This window comes from Microcaecilia unicolor, chromosome 10 (genome assembly GCF_901765095.1).
Source record: "Microcaecilia unicolor chromosome 10, aMicUni1.1, whole genome shotgun sequence".
Classification (NCBI taxonomy): Eukaryota; Metazoa; Chordata; class Amphibia; order Gymnophiona; family Siphonopidae; genus Microcaecilia; species Microcaecilia unicolor.
This window is the reverse complement of record NC_044040.1, coordinates 52,795,372-52,812,415: the sequence shown is the minus strand read 5'-3', so window position 1 is coordinate 52,812,415 and position 17,044 is coordinate 52,795,372. Positions and strand designations below refer to the sequence as shown.

Below are 17,044 nucleotides of genomic sequence, written 5' to 3'. Positions count from 1 at the left end.
TTCGACCAGTGGTTCCCAAACCTGATCCTGGAGGTACCCCAGCCACTCAGGTTTTTGGGATATCCACAATGAATACTCATGAGAGAAATTTGCATGTAGTGGAGGTAGTGCATGAAAATACCTTTCATGAATATTCATTGTAGATATCCCAAAAACCTGACTGACTGAGGTACCTCCAGGACCAAGTTTAGGAACCACTGTCTTAGACTGAGCAGATCACCATAATCTATTTAAACTATAATACAACAATCTAGTTAACTGGTCAGTGGCTTGTTCCCAAGAATAACACTATTTAACTGCCTGAACCACATGCTTGAATGCAGCTTAAGGGCAAACATAACTAGGGATAGTAATACTAACCAACAATAGAATTAACAAATACATTTACCACTACCTACCAACTAAGAAAAACACAATTTATTATAATGATGTATGTATCTTGTGTCTCTCCTTTCTTATTTATATTTGAAAACAATTTCCCTCTTTGTTTTTCTTTCAAAAGGCTGTGACAAAGTTTGAGCACACTAACAACCACAGATATAAATGGACCGAAGGAAGGTCTGGAGTATAGTGACACAAGAAACTGATAAAAGAAAATATATTTAAAATTACAAAAATTATGAGAACTGGAAGACTAGGAAGAAGAGAAGTCTTCTGGCTGATGGATTAAGAGTTTTCTTTTAGTATCAGTGGCAAAAAGGAAATGATGGTGATTAATAATGCTAATAAGATCGAAGGTCACATGAATTTTAAGAAAGCCCTACAATGTGGAACAAGTTGTATAATTCTCATGTATGACCACTGTGAATATATACCTTTAAGAAATCAAAAGTTATTAACTTATATGTGCAATGAAATTATAAATACAAAATGGAATAAAAACTAACTAAATTGAGATTACTTTCAATGGAGCAATTTAAATTAAGAAATTAACTAGATTGACAGGTTACAGTAGCTAAAAATGAAGCTTCTCAAATACCTGGGAAAACAGCACTTTTCTGCGTTTTCTTCCCAATTATGCTATAAAATGTTTTGTGTTTATAAAGACCTTGATACTCAACTCATACTCTCATATTACAACCTGTCTATAGTATAACAACTCACCACCAAGTGTAATTGATGTCATAAACACTATAATATGACAAAATTTTCTAACTTGGTATATAAAATGCATAGGCCAGTAAACTAGGGTTTACTCTAGGAAGAAGGCAGCAAGAGTGTTAAGAATAAGTTTATAAGAAAAGCTATGTCTGTTTCTAATGAAAGGAAAGAATTCTTCTGTGCTCATGCTTGTCTATTATATCAAAGCTCAACAAAACCAGGGAAAATATACTCACCATAATATGTGAAAATGGAGAAGCCCTCAGATGAATGACTCACCCATGCCACAGTCTTCAAAGTTATAACTGTTAATCTGGGGGATTTTTAAATTATTTTTCATAGGGCAAACTTCAACAAAACGTGCTTAACAATTAGTGATCAACTGTGTCTTTCACATTCAATGTGTATAAAAATGTACTTATCTGCCACTTCTCTTGCAGCAAATGTTTAAGCTTCATCAGCAACTCTAAATCGTTCCCTTTCAAACGCCCAACGCCACAGGTTTAGTCTCAACAACTTCCTCAGGGACTCAGGTGAGCTTTATACTTCTATGATCCTTCTCCAAAAAGCATAATATCTCTGTGCGTAGGTACTTGTAAGACTCCAACATGATGTGACCAAATGATAGCACCCAGCAAGATAAAGCATATCCCTTCTGCTTAGGACTCGTTGTCCAATTCTTCCTTCAGCTTTACTTTAGGGTCCATTCCCCTTGGGATTGAGGCCCATTTCTTGCTCCTGCCTTAGCAGCTTCTTCAGGGATCTTTCAGCCCTGGGGTTTGAAGCTTATTTCTTGCTCTTAGCCAAGAGGGTCCTATAGGATCTTAACAAGCCCAGCATGGGAATATATATATCAAACAGTCTGGGAGTGAAAGAGGAGAGGGAGAAAAACCTACAGGACTGGCAAGCAGAAGTATAAGAGTGGCAAGCTTCAGGACTGGAAGGACCCTATAAGCCCCCCTTGGCTAAGAACAAGACACAGGTTTCGAACCCCAGGATTGGAAGGTCCCTACAGAGGCTGCTAAGGCAGGAGCAAGAAATGGACCACAAACCCGAGGGGAATGAACCCTAAAGTAAAGCTGGAAGATTGGACAGCGAGACCCAAGCAGAAGGGATATGCTTTATCTTGCTGGGTGCTATCATTTGGTCACGCTATGTTGGAGTCTTACAAGTACCCACGCAGCAGGGATATTATGCTTCTTGGAGAAGGATCGTAGAACTATAAAGCTTACTTGATTTCCTGAGGAAGTCACAAAGATGAAACCTGAGGCATCAGGCGTTTGAAGGGGAGCGATTTGGAGTTGCTGATGAAGCTTAAAAATTTGAGCAAGAGTAGTGGTGGCACATAAATACATTTATACATATATGTTTTTTGAACTCATTTGAGTATGAAATGTAAAGCACATTTTCTTAGAGTTTGCCCTATGAAAGATAATTTAAAAAATCCACCCGATTAACGATTATTACTTTGAAGACCATGGCATGGGAGAGTCATTCATCTCAGGGTTTCTCTATTTTCTCATATTTTGGGGACTATATTTTCCCTGGTTTTGTTGAGCTTTGATACTGGTTTACTAGCAGATAGGGAATTGCTATATGTTACATCTGTTATATCCAACAGTTTCCTCCAAGGTTAATATTCCTGATTTTTAGACATTGGAAAGAACAGGGCATGGGTTATACTGGACAGTTATATGATGGTAATGTTTAATTTTGCAACCGTACCTGAGTTGTATAGACTGTGGGCCCAAAAATATTTTCCATACTTCCAGCTATGACTTTTTTTTTTTTTGACTACTTGTGGAGTCCAGAAAGATTTGGCTAAAGAAATTAGGGCGTCTTTTACTAAGGCGCGCTCACGTTTTTAGTGTGCACGCTAAACATTAGATACCCATAGGAATGCATTGGCATCTCTAGCGTTTAGCACGCCCACAATTTTAGCGCGTGCCAAAAATGTGAGCATGCCTTAGTAAGAGACCCTCTTAGCTTGGTAGGAGACTGAGTAGCTCCCCTGAAGCAGCTTAAGTGAAAAAAAATCCCTGAGAGAGAAGGGTTTTATTATTATTTAACTTTTGAGATTATTTTTCTTGTCTCCTTTAAAATTTTATGATTGAGTGGGGGTTTTCCTCCTAAAACTATATACATTTCTTTGCTTTTTGATCTTTCTAGAGTGGAGTTTTTTGGCCAGTGAATGAATTGTGCAGGCCTTTTTTAGACTGAGATAAGAACTCGTAAGTGTAATTTCTAAGGTCTTTTTCTCCATTCTTTTGTGGTATTTTCTGAGAGGTAACCACCAGCATACAATTAGTATTTCCAAAAACAGAGATATTCATTGTTTTTGGTTAGTTTCTGCTGTTTTGCTTGATATCTGGCTAAAGTTGGACCCATTTCAGGTATACTTGCAGGGGATGAGAACTATCACCAGATTACATACACTGTTGAACATCCCTTCTACTTTTAAGCCCAGGTAATATTGTTCAATGGAAACAGGACCTGGCACTGAACCTTGAGAAGGAAATGTAGGGAAACCATTTTCTGTAACACTGCTTGAGTGACTAATCTCTGCTCATGCAATGGAAAATAATGACAAAATAATTAATATACTGTAGATGGTATCTTATCCTCACATAGTTGTATAAAATTTGTATCTCTGTTGAGGCTTTGCTGGAGACAGTGTAGACAGATTGGCACATTGCTACACATTTTTTGGTGCTGTCCTATAGTGCAAGTTTACTGGTAAAAAAACTCTCTTTTCTGTTTGAAATGTCAGGGGTGTGCCTACATAAAGACCCAAAACAACAAAAGAAGCAGCACAAAAGGGCCTTCAAGAATGGAACAATAAAGAGTCTTTTAATGAGTGGGCCCAACACATGCTGTGTTTCAGTGTGTATATGCCTACCTCAGAGGTCAATTTGAGAAAGGCACTCTTGAAAAAGAAATGTGCACCCAGACATTTACTTTCAATCTGTACTTGTTGGATGATTTGAGGAACCCTTTTTTACATTTGTTTTTCAAGAGCGCCTTTCTCAAACTGACCCCCGAGCAGTGGCGTAGGAAGGGCGGGGCGGTGGGGGCGGTCCGCCCCGGGTGCATGCTGCTGGAGGGTGCAGAGAGCAGCCACGCACCTGTCGGCTCCGCTGGTTCCCTGCTCCCTCTGCCCCGGAACAGGTTATTTCCTGTTCCGGGGCAGAGGGAGCAGGGAGCCAGTGGAGCCGACAGGCGCACGGCTGCTGTCTGCACCCTCCAGCAGCCAATAATGCTCCTGGGGGGGGGGGGGGGGGGCAGCGGAGATCCGCCACGGGTGGCAGCCAACCACTGCCCCCAAGGCATATACATGCAAAAACACGGTCTGTGTCGGGTCCACTCATTAAAGTACTCTTGACTGTTCCATTCTTGAAAGACTTTTTGTGCTTTTTCTTTTGCTCAATGTGTTCGAGTACTAAGGACCACAAAATATTCCTACTGCAGTACCTACATTCAGACTTCAGAAACAACATGCAAAGTCTATTTACTTGTTGTATAACAGCAGTTCACTTTGAACAAGGGAAAAATAAAGTGATAGTACCTCTGTATAAGTCTCAGACTACCTTTAGAGTGCTGTGTACAATTCTGAAGACTGTACCTTCAAAAAGACATGAACAGGATAGAGTTGATTCAGAGGGTGGCTACTAAAATGGTCAGTGGTCTTTGCAATAAAGCATATGAGGACAGATTTAAATATCTCAATATGTATACTTTGCAAGAAAGAGAAGATATGATAGACTTTAAAATACCTCCATGACATAAATGCACAAGAGGCAAGTCTCTTTCAACTGAAAGGAAGCTCTAGAGTGAGGGGGCATAGGATGGTGAAAAGGGACCAAATCAGGATAATCTAAAGAAATGCAGCAGGGCAAATTTATATTTAATGCAGCTTAGTGGCTCCCATAATAAATATCACTGTGGTAAAATGCATTATTTTTACCACAGCTTAGTAAATGCCTTTGTAAAATGTTCAAATTTAAGATGTAGTTTGTAAATTTGCTATATCACTCACAGGGCCATGGTCCTGTAAGCTGATTTTCAAGACAGAAACCTCTATTTCTCTTTGAAAATACTGTGGTGGCTGGTTTCACGTGGATTCTTTACCCCATGTACTCTGCATCTATACCGAGTAAAGCAGATGGATAAACACCCATGGAGAATCTCTTTGAAAACACTGTTCATAATATCTTGAGTCTTTCATGTTGACAATGGAGCACTTAGTTACATGACTGAAATCTTCAATATCCCTTGCTTATAGCACTAGTCAAAGCATTATCTGCTAGTCTCACATCAAAGCAAATAAAATTTAATTAAGATGGTGATATGCATGGCTAAATGTAGAGACCAAATTAAGATGCTCAGTAGTACAAGCAATAAAACTTAGAAAAGGAAGAGAAAAAACTATGAAGAGAAAACTGCTTCTAGTTTTCAGCAGAAAATTAACAAATGAACAGAGAATAAAGTTATCCCCTCATTTTAATTTAATTTATACATTTATATTCCACCTAATCTTCTAGTTCAAAGAGGATTACAAATGTTACAATATGTGTTATGATAACAATATGCAAAAATTCTAAAATTAAACAACATAAAAATAAGTAAATAGTATAAAAACAATTCACATCACAAGACGCTAAAAAAAAAGACCAAGCATGTCTAATCAGGTAGAATCTAAATTAATTTCTCCACTTAGGCATTCAAGAGCAGTAGAATGTTACTCTTAAAATTACTACCCTTCTTTGACTAAATAGTTTTGAAAAAAAACAAGCCTTCAATGAACAACTGAACCACAAGTAATTACTAACAGATCTAATCTCCTGAAGTATAAGCACTCCATGGTGTCGGGCCCCCACCAAGAACAGTTCATATGACACTGATAGAAGATACATTTATTCCAAATTCTTGAACAGATCATAGAGGTCTCTGTGAGTGACAGATCAACATATATTTCAGAAGAAAATTAGGACTTTGGTATACAGGATTTTAAACACAGTGAAATGCACTTTAACTCAATTCTGGCTTTAACAAGAAGCCAATGTAGCTGAGTTAACAATGGGGTGGGCATGGTCAAACCAGCCTGCTCCCTTTATTAATTTCACTTCTCAGATTTTGAATCATTGTCATTTCTGCATAGAATATGTTATCTTAAAATAACTAACTTTGGTAACCAACAGAAATATATGATACATTGGTCACATCGGTGTTGTACAATGTAGAGCACCTATCAACTATGCATATAATCAGGCAGCACTTTTAAAATTCAAATTTAAGGAAGAATAAAGAAGAGATGAACGGACAAAGTACTGATTTATTCACTAACAATATAGAATACTTCATTTATTAAAATGGATATATTTACACGAAAAACATACAAAGAAACTTAAATATTATGTCTCACTGTATAAGACCATATAAGGAGAGGTTACTAAGAAACAAAAACCAAAGGAAAATGCTACTGTAAACGGAAACAAAGGAAATAGCAGGATAGTCTATTCACTTATTTTTACAGTTCATTTCACAATTTTTTAAATTTTTTCTTACATTTGTACCCCGCGTTTTCCCACTCATAGCAGGTTCAATGCGGCTTACATATTAATGGAGGATTAGATGACTTGCCCAGAGTTACGAGGAGCTGCCTGTGCCTGCAGTGGGAATCGAACCCAGTTCCCCAGGACCAAAGTAACCACTAGGCAACTCCTCCACTCCAATCACAAAGTACCCACAACTTCTAGATTGGTAATCCCTCCATCTTCAAGAAAAATAAAACTAATTGCGGTGGGTCATAGAAAATGAAGATACATACCTGTAGCAGGTATTCTCTGAGGACAAACAGGCTGAATATTCTCACTCATGGGTCGTCGTCCGAGACGGCCCAGGAGACCGGAACCTCAAAACAAAAGAGAAGTCTCTAGAACGCTCCGTCGCGCGGCCCGAGAGCACCGCGCATGCACAAACGGGTTCCCGACAGCGACAGGAGCGTGAATTCCTTAGTTTAATAAAAAGCAAACCAGAAAAACGAGACCAACTCCAAGGGGAGGAGGGCGGGTATGTGAGAATATTCAGCCTGCTGTCCTCGGAGAATACCTGCTACAGGTATGTATCTTCATTTTCTCTGAGGACAAGCAGGCTGAATATTCTCACTGATGGGGTATCCCTAGCCACCAGGCTCACTCAAAACAAAGAACATTGGTCAATTGGGCCTCGCAATGGTGAGGACATAACAGAGACTGACCTGAAAAGAAACACAACTAAATGAGAGTGCAACCTGGAAAAGAACAGAAATGGGCCTAGGAGGGTGGAGTTGGATTCTAAACCACGAACAGATTCTGCAGCACCAACTGCCCAAACCGACTGTCGCATCGGGTATCTGCCAGAAGGCAGTACTGAGATGTGAATGTGTGGACTGACGACCACGTCGCAGCCTTACAAATCTCTTCAATGGAGGCTGACCTCAAGTGAGCCACTAACGCAGCCATGGCTCTAACATTATGAGCCATGACATGGCCCTCCAGAGTCAGCCCAGCTTGGGCATAAAGTGAAGGAAATGCAGTCTGCTAGCCAAATAGAGATTGTGCGTTTTCCGATGGCGACCCCCCTCCTGTTGGGATTAAAAGAAACAACCAACTGGGCGGACTGTCTACAGGGCTTTGTCCGCCCCACGTAAAAGGCCAATGCTGTCTTACAGTCCAAGGTGTCTAAACCAGGGCGAGTATGAGGACGGGGAAAGAATGTTGGCAAGACAATTGACTGGTTCAGATGGAACTCCAACACCACCTTCGGTAAGAACTTAGGGTGAGTGCGGAGGACTACTCTGTTATGATGAAACTTGATATAAGGTGCATGCACTACCATGACACTGGTGGAGGTTTGACTGGGGGCTTTGACAAAAGCAAACCTCTCATGAAACGGACTACTAAAGGCTCTCCAGAGATAGGCTTACCCTGTACATGTTGATGATAAGCACTAATTGCACTAAGGTGAACCCTTACAGAGTTGGTCTTGAGACCAGAGTCTGATAAGTGTAGAAGGTATTCAAGCAGGGTTCGTGTAGGACAAGAAAAAGGATCTAGGGCCTTGCTGTTACACCAGACGGCAAACCTCCTCCATTTGAAAGAATAACACTTTTTCGTGGAATCTTTCCTGGAAGCAAGCAAGACTCGGGAGACACCTTCTGAAAGACCTAAAGAGGCAATTTCTAAGCTCTCAACATCCAGGCCTTGAGAGCCAGAGACCAGAGGTTGGGATGTAGAAGCGACCCCTCGTTCTGGGTGATGAGGGTCAGAAAACACTCCAACCTCCACGGTTCTTTGGAGGACAACTCCAGAAGAAGAGGGAACCATATCTGACGGAGCCAAAAAAGCGCAATCAGAATCATGATTCCACGGTCTTACTTGAGTTTCAGCAAAGTCTTCCCTGCTAGAGAAATGGGAGGATAAGCATACAGAAGGCCTACCTCCCTATGAAGGAGAAAAGCATCTGATGTTAGTCTGTTGTGGGCCTGAAGTCTGGAACAGAATTGAGGGACTTTGTGATTGATCTGAGTGGCAAAAAGATCCACCGAGGGGGTGCCCCACTCTCGAAAGATATTGTGGTCAACGGCCATGCTTAGCGACCACTCGTGAGGTTGAATGATCCTGCTCAACCTGTCGGCCAGACTGTTGTTTACGCCTGCCAGATACGTGGCTTGGAGAAACATGCCGTGATGGTGCGCCCAAAGCCACATCCTGACGGCTTCCTGACACAGAGGGTGAGATCCGGTGCCCCCCTGCTTGTTGGTGTAATACATAGCAACCTGATTGTCTGTCTGAATTAGGATGATTTGATTGGACGGCCGATCTCTGAAAGCCTTGAGAGCATTCCAGATCGCTCGTAATTCCAGGAGGTTGATCTGAAGATCCTTTTCCTGAAGGGACCAAACTCCTTGAGTGTGAAGTCCATCTACATTAGCTCCCCATCCCAGGAGAGATGCAACCGTCGTCAGCACTTTCTGCGGCTGAGGAATTTGGAATGGACGTCCCAAGGTCAGATTGGATCGAATGGTCCACCACTGAAGGGATCTGCAAAACTCGGTGGAGAGACGGATCACATCCTCTAGATCCCCTGTGGACTGGCACCATTGGGAAGCTAGAGTCCATTGAACTGATCTCATATGTAGGTGTGCCATGGGAGTTACATGAACTGTGGAAGCCATGTGTCCTAAGAGTCTCAACATCTGCCAAGCTGTGATCTGTTGAGACGCTTGAGCCAAGGACACTAGGGCCAAGAGATTGTCTGCCCTTGTCTGGGGAAGATAAGCTCGAGACGTCCGTGTATCCAACAGAGCTCCAATGAACTCCAATTTCTGAATCGGGACAAGGTGGGACTTGGGATAATTGATTACAAACCCCAGAAGCTCTAGCAGTCGAAAAGTCATCTGCATGGACTGTAGAGCTCCTGCCTCCGAGGTGCTCTTTACCAGCCAATCATCGAGATAAGGGAACACATGCGCTCCCAGTCTGCGTAGCGATGCTGTGACAACTGCTAGGCACTTTGTAAAGACCCTAGGCGCAGATGCAAGGCCAAAGGGCAGTACACAGTACTGAAAGTGAAGAGATCCCAACCGAAACCGAAGATACTTCCTGTGAGCTGGGAGTATTGAGATGTGAGTATAGGCATCCTTTAAGTCCAGAGAGCATAGCCAATCGTTTTCTTGAATCATGGGAAGAAGGGTGCCCAGGGAAACCATCCTGAACTTTTCTCAGATTAGGAATTTGTTCAGGGCCCTTAGGTCTAGGATGGGACGCATCCCCCCTGTTTTCTTTTGCACAAGGAAGTACCTGGAATAGGATCCCAGCCCTTCTTCCCCTGATGGAATGGGTTTGACCGCATTGGCCTTTAGAAGGGCGGAGAGTTCCTCTGCAACTACCTGTTTGTGCTGGGAGCTGAAGGACTGAGCTCCCGGTGGGCAATTTGGAGGCATGGATACCAGATTGAGAGTGTATCCTAACTGGACTATTAGAAGAACCTACCTGTCGGAGGTCATAAGAGGCCACCTTTGGTGAAAAATATCTCTCCCCCCCCCCCCCCCCCCCCCCCCCCCCCGACACTGGCAAGCCGTCCGGTACGGACACTTTTTCTGAGGCTATGCTGCACTGGAGCCAGTCAAAAGCCCGTCCCTTGCTTTTGCTGGGGAGCCCTCGGGGCCTTAGGCACACAGCGCTGACAGGAATGTGCATGCTGGGACTCAGCCTGAACCAGCTGCCGAGAAGCCAAAGTGTACCTATTCCTATTATAGGAATAGGGAGCACTCCTCTTCCCTCCAAAAAACCTCCTGGATGAGGAGGTGGTAGCAGAAGACGCCCGGCGGGAGAATCCATAGTATCATGGTGCTTTTTGATCTAATCGACCATGTCCTCTACCTTCTCTCCAAAAGGATTACCCCCCCCCCCCCCCCCCCCCAGCAAGGAACATCCGCCATTCACTGCTGGGTCTTATGATCCAGGTCAGAGACACGCAGTCATGAGAGTCTGCGCATCACTATACCCTGAGCAGCTACTCGGGATGCCACATCAAAAGTGTCGTGTTCCTCTAGCCAGAAGTTTGTGACACGCCTTCTGCTGCCTGACCACCTGGTGAAAAGGTTCTTAGAGCTCTGGAGGAAGTGTTTCAACTAAACTGGACAGTTGCCTCACCGAGTTCCGCAAGTGGATGCTTGTGTAGAGCTGGTAAGTTTGGATCTTGGCGGCGAGCTAGCAGCCTGATACATTCTCCTCCCCAAAGAATCCAAGTTCCTAGACTCTCTGCCTGGGGGCTCCTAGGCATAGTCTCTAGTACTCGTGGCTCTTCTGAGAGCAGAGAACACAGCCATGGAATCGTGAGGAAGTTGGGCCTTCACCATTACAGGCTCTCCATGGACTGTACTGGGACTCGGATTTCTTGGGAACCACAGGATTAGAAAGAGGGCACGTCCAATTCCGCATAAGCACTTCCCTGAGTGTATTATGTAGGGGGGCCGTTGCAACCTCAGCAGGTGGAGAAGGATAATCCAAGACCTCGAGTATCTCGGCCCTGGGCTCATCTACAACCTCCATAGGGAATGGAATGTCCTTAGACAATTCCTGTACAAAAGATGAGACAGACAGATTCTCAGGTGGAGACATTCTACTTTCAATTGGTGGAGTAGGATCAGAGGGGACCCCACATGACTCTTCCTCCGAAAAGTATCTGGGGTCTTCCTCCTCTTCCCATGAGCGCTCCTCATTGGTATCGGACAAAAGCTCCCTAACAGCAGCCCGAACCCAAGCCTGTCTAGACGTCGAAGATCGACGACCTCGTGGGGGGTGTTGAGAAGTCGACCCCTGCCTGGACTCCAGTGAAGCTTCCTCCACCGACGTCCAGGGGGAATCGATCCGGGTGGCAGCTGACGACGATACCGCAAGTGGTACCGAGGACAGGGACCTCACCACAGGCGATGGGCCAGATGCTGCCTCCGCAGTCCGTACAGAAGGCGCAAGCACCACCGACACTGAGGCAGACTGGCGCAGCAACCCTTCCAGAAGTTCCGGAAGAAGGGCCCTGATACGCTCATTGAGAGCTTCCATTGGAAAAGGCTGGGGGGCTGGTGCAGGAGTCGGTTGCCGAATCTGAGGGGGCTCAAGAGCCGGTACCAGGCTGCCAGATGGCCGACACATCGGCACTTCTTGTATGGAGGGTGAGCGGTCCTCCCGGCGCCGACGCTTCTTGGGTGGCGACTCCCTCAGCTCCCACGGAGCTCTCGGTACCGTGCATGGAAGGAGAACGATGACGGTGCTTCACACCTGTCATCGAGACTCCTCGGTACTGAAGAGGACGTGGAATCCTCACGCCTCCTCGGGGCCGGGGCCGAGGAAGCTCGGTCCCGGGGGGCCTGCATAGCAGTAGGCCTCGAGACAGGTGGAGACCCGCTCGATGCCTTGCTGCTGCCAGCGCAGTGTGGTCTTTTGGCAGCCATTACCTGTACTCTCGATGTCGATGCTTCCCTTGACGCCGACCTCGGTACCGATGTCGATGCCAACGTCGAAGGACCGGACCGATCAAAAAGAAGTTTCTCGCGTTGAGCCTCCCAAGCCACTTGGGTCCGTTTCTTCATTAAATTACACAGCTTACAGGCAGCTGGTAGATGGTCAGGCCCCAGGCACTGAAGACACCACGTGTGGAGGTCAGTTCCCCAGATGGTCCGGTTGCACCGAGTACAATGCTTGAAGCCGCTGGGTGTCCTCGATGACATGGAGGGAAAAACGGAGGCTGCGAAATTAAACGGCTCGATGGTGCCAATAAAAGGCACAAAAAAGGAAAAAATAGCCCAACCGAGCAGCCTAAAGGCGGCCGCGACGAAAAAATAAGGAAACTTCAAAGGTTGGAAGAAAAACTAAGAAAATAAAGGGAAAATAGTTTTGTTTTGTTTTTAATTTTTAGTTAAATACTGTAAAAACTAAACGAGAAACCGGATGTCCTGAGCCGAAAAAGGAGCGAAGGAAAAAACAACTCTCCCAATCGTGGATCAAAAAGAACTAAGGAAGTCACGCTCGTGTCGCAGGCAGGAACCCGTTCACGCATGCGCGGTGCACTCGGGCCACACGACGGAGCGTTCCAGAGACTTCTCTTTTGTTTTGAGGTTCCGGTCTCCTAGGCCGTCGCGGACGACGACCCATCAGTGAGAATATTCAGTCTGTTTGTCCTCGGAGAAAACAGGTATTTTCCTGTAAAATTTGATTTTGAATGTTCATTATTTACTGTTCAATTTTTGAAAGGGAGATTTTAGTACACACCGACTTGGTTGTCCCATCCAGCATCACCATCTCTCTCTCTTTCCCCCATCCAGCATCTCTTTCTCTTCCCCATCCACCATCATATCACTCTGTCTCTCTCTTTTCTCCACATCCAGCATGGCTGGTCTCTCTCTGGAAAAATTTGACTTACATTGATTGTCATAGATCTTTTCTGGCCTCAACAAAACTGCTTGCCCCTTCCTCTAGAGTCTATAAGTTCAACCTCCACTCAAGATTCCAAGCTTTCCCAGCCTTAATAGTACAAATTCAGAGTACTCTTCTGCATCCCAATTTCAAAGTCTTCTCAAGTTCTCTACAATATTTCTCCTCCCTCCCACTTACCCTCTTGCTGCTGTCCTCAATCAGCTTCCTAAATGCAGCTGTAAAGACGCAGGTGTGGGACCATTTCCCTGTGCGTACTGCTGCTAGGTTTGCTAGTCCTGCCCCTATGACATAAACGTCCCTCATTGGAGGGAGTGGGACTGGTAGATCTAGGAGCGATACATGCTGGAAAATAGTTCAGTGCCTGCGTCTTTAAGCTGCATTTACCGGAAAAGGTTTATGTTTCAAAGAGTCTAAATTCTCAGGTGGTCCAGATTTCTGGCATCTACATTTCTGAACTTGTACTGAACTAAATACATTTATTTTTTAAGAATCTTACCTTCTTTATCCACTGCAGGTCCACCCAATGTAAATCCAATATCTATCACTTTCCCTGGACTGCTAAACAATGGCATGGGTTTTGCCTTGGAAGTACCATAGTAGAGGGGGGAATGGTTTAGCTTTTTCTTTGATCCATGCTCAATAATCAGATGAGAACAACTAGAGAGGAAATAAAATGTTAATAGCAGAGATGGAGGTCCCATAAACTTGAAGTACCAGTCCACATAAGTGGAACTTTTTTTTTTTTAAACCAACATGGAAGAATCTCATCAAGGGTCCGATTTACTAAGTATTTTCCCCCACAGATGTAAAGAACAAAAAAGTAAAGTTACTCACCAGTAGCAGGTGTTCTCAGAGGACAGCAGGCCAAGTATTCTCAAAGATGGGTGAAGTCATCTGACAGATCCCGGTTCGGACACTGACTAGCTATAATACTTAGAAGTTTCTACCAACATCCCACCACGCATCCACTGGTGCCTTCTCGCCCAATGCGCTCAGTCATTTTATAAAGCTAAAGAATACATAAAACTCCAAGGGGAGATGACGACAGGGTATGTAAGAATACATGGTCTGCTGTTCTTAGAGAACATCTGCTACAGGTGAGTAACTTTGCTTTCTCTGAGGACAAGCAGGCCATTGTATTCTCACAGATGGGAATCCCTAGCTTTCAGGCTCATCAAAAACAACAATGCTAGGACAATAGGGACTCAAAACATGCTTCAATCAATCTGAAACCATAGATATACTAGGTGTGGAAGTGCAGCCTGGAACAGAACAAATCTGGGCCTAGGGAGGTGAAGTTGGATTCTACACACTGAACAAATTCTGCAGAACTGCTTGCCCAAATCACCTGTCAAGCAGGGTATTTTGCTCAAGGCAGTAATGAGATGTGAATATGTGACAGATGACCACATTGCAGCTTTGCAAATCTCCTCTGTGAAGGCTGATCTCAAGTGGGCTACCAACATAAACATGGCTCTGATATTATGAGCCTAGACACGACTGTCCAGAGTCAGCCCAGCCTGGGCATAAATAAAGGAGATGCAATCTGCTAACCAACTGGAAACTGTGTGTTTGCTGATGGCTACCCCCATAGTTGGAACAATCTCCCCCTCCTTCTCCATAGCAATTCTTCCTTTAACAGCTTTAAAGTAGAACTTAAACTGTGACTTTTCAAACAGTCCTTTGGAATAGGGGAGAGAAAACCAGCCTCCCCTCCCTCTTTTTCCATCTCTTTCTTCAGTCTCTTCCTTTCTTCGCTCTCTCATCCTCCTTTTCCCCTCCTACCTTTTTTTTTCTCTATGCGAATGCATTACTTTCCTGTCAAAAATGCAGTTCCTTTTTTTAGTTTGTACACTGCTCTGCTCTGCCTAGTCAGTAAGTAGCAATAAACTACAAAAGAAACAAAAAACTGGGTGGACTGTCTATGGGCTTTAGTCCGCTCCAGAATGAAGGCTAAGGCTTGCTTGCATTGCAATCTAAGGTATGCAGTACATTCTCACCAGAATGAGAATGCGACTTTGGGAAAAATGCTGGCAGAACAACTGATTGGTTAAGATGGAACTTGGACACTACCTTAGGAAGGAACTTAAGGTGTGTGCGTAGAGCTACTCTGCTGTGGTGAAACTTAGGGCCAGATGCACAAAGCTTAAAGTGTCACTGTTTGCTTTAGACTGGATCTAGTCAGTCTATAGCAAATGACTATGGAGCTAGTAATGCACAAAGTGGGTTTTCCATTTGATAATGTATGCCTTTAGCAGCCAACAAGAACCCCATGCAAATGTATTACAATGAGCTCATTAGTATTCTAATGAGTTCAGTAGTATTTTAATGTGTATTCTGGGGGATGCACAGCTCCAGAGCAGCCGTAAGTTAATGTGCAAAATTTACGGCTGCTCTGGAGCTGTCGGAGAGGACAGAAGCAGAAGCATGCAGTTGAAAAGGCTACCTGTTTGTGGTTCCTACTTCTCACCTCCCCCGCACCCCTCCTCAATAATTTTTTTTCCACTGGTGGTCCAATGGACCCCAACACCCCCCCCCCCCCCAATTTTTTTTTTTAAATTTACCTGATGGCCCAGTGGACCCTGACATCCCCCATTCCCTCTCCACCTCCCACAGCCCTCCCCGAAACTTTTTTTCCCCCTGGTGGTCCAGTGGACCCTGACCCCTCCTCCCCCGAATTTATTTTCAAATTTTCCCAGGTGGTCCAGTGAACCAGACCCATTCCCCCCACGCGTGCACACACCCCCTCCCCAGTCCAACCCCACCTGCACCTCTCTCTGTACCTTTAACCCGCCCACTGCATCCCAGAATACACTGAACAGAGCCTGGGCACTGCTACTGTGTTCCGGGCAGGCCCAAGGCAGGAACTGTTGCTCCTGAACTCCTGCCTCCACCTTGTAAAGCTGCAAGGTGGGGGAAGGGGTCCAGTTCACTGGACCACCATAGAACATTAAAAAAAAAATTGGGAGGGCCACAGGGAGGGAGTGGGGGGATCGGGGTTCAATGGACCACCATGGAAAATTTTTTTAAACTGTGGTTTCGGGGAGGTCCAGTGCATCATAGCTGTCAAATGGATTTGACAATAGTGTCAAATACGTTTGACAGCTCGGACTCACAAACAGCAAGTGATGCACAAAGGGAGGGGGATCCATGCAGCTCATTTGCATGCAATCCCCTTTGTGCATTGCTCGCTGTTAGCGAGTTGCTAAATTTTACTGCTCCCTTTGTGCATCGGGCCCTTAGTGTAAGGTTGATGAGCTACTAGGGCCTGAAGCTCACTGACTCTGCAAGCTGAAGTGAACGCCAACACTGGACAGGACCTGGAGACTTGCACAGTGGCACCTGTTCCAAAGAGGGAGAGTGCGCCTCCCAGTGCCAGTGCTTCTTGGGTACTGATGAAGCCGATGCCCAGGTGCTCCTGGACAGATGCTTATGTGTCTTGAGCTTCCCCCGCGATGCTCAGCATCTCAGTCCTTCAGTGCAGAAAAAGACAATGTCGAACCCGTACGTGCCCTCAACGGCCGATGTCAAGAGAAGTGGCGACCTCCTTGATGCTGGCACACTCCCAATGGATGTTGAAGTCTTGGCAGCCATCGAGGTCAATGCTTCTGATGCGATAATGTCCTGGCCTTCAAGGAGCCAAAAAGACCTGCTGCACCCTGTGTCCTCAACTGCATTTTTAAATAAACAAAACAGGAGTTAAGCTCATGGTCAGACTAAAGTTCCTCGATGCACCAGGAGTGCAGACCTGATTACATTGGGAGCACCCCTGAAGCAACTGGGGGTCTTCTGGGATATCAAGTAAAGAATTGCATCCAAATTAAACTCAATTGCGAACTGAAAAAGGGGCAGCATTTAAACTGAGGTCTTAATTATTTTATTTATTTATTGCATTTGTATCCCACATTTTCCCACCTATTTGCAGGCTCAATGTGGCTTACATAGTTTTGTTATGACATAGTCTTTCC

General features: G+C 44.7%; 1 protein-coding gene across 1 annotated transcript in view; it reads right to left on the bottom strand.

Moving 5' to 3' along the window:
- The window catches only part of ANKRD26 (ankyrin repeat domain 26), a 315,986-nt gene that overhangs the window by 254,047 nt on the left and 44,895 nt on the right, over window positions 1-17,044 (bottom strand). The window contains exon 6 of the mRNA XM_030216173.1: window positions 13,573-13,733. Within this exon, the coding sequence (XP_030072033.1) occupies window positions 13,573-13,733 (161 nt within the window). The remainder of the gene's footprint in view (window positions 1-13,572; window positions 13,734-17,044) is intronic.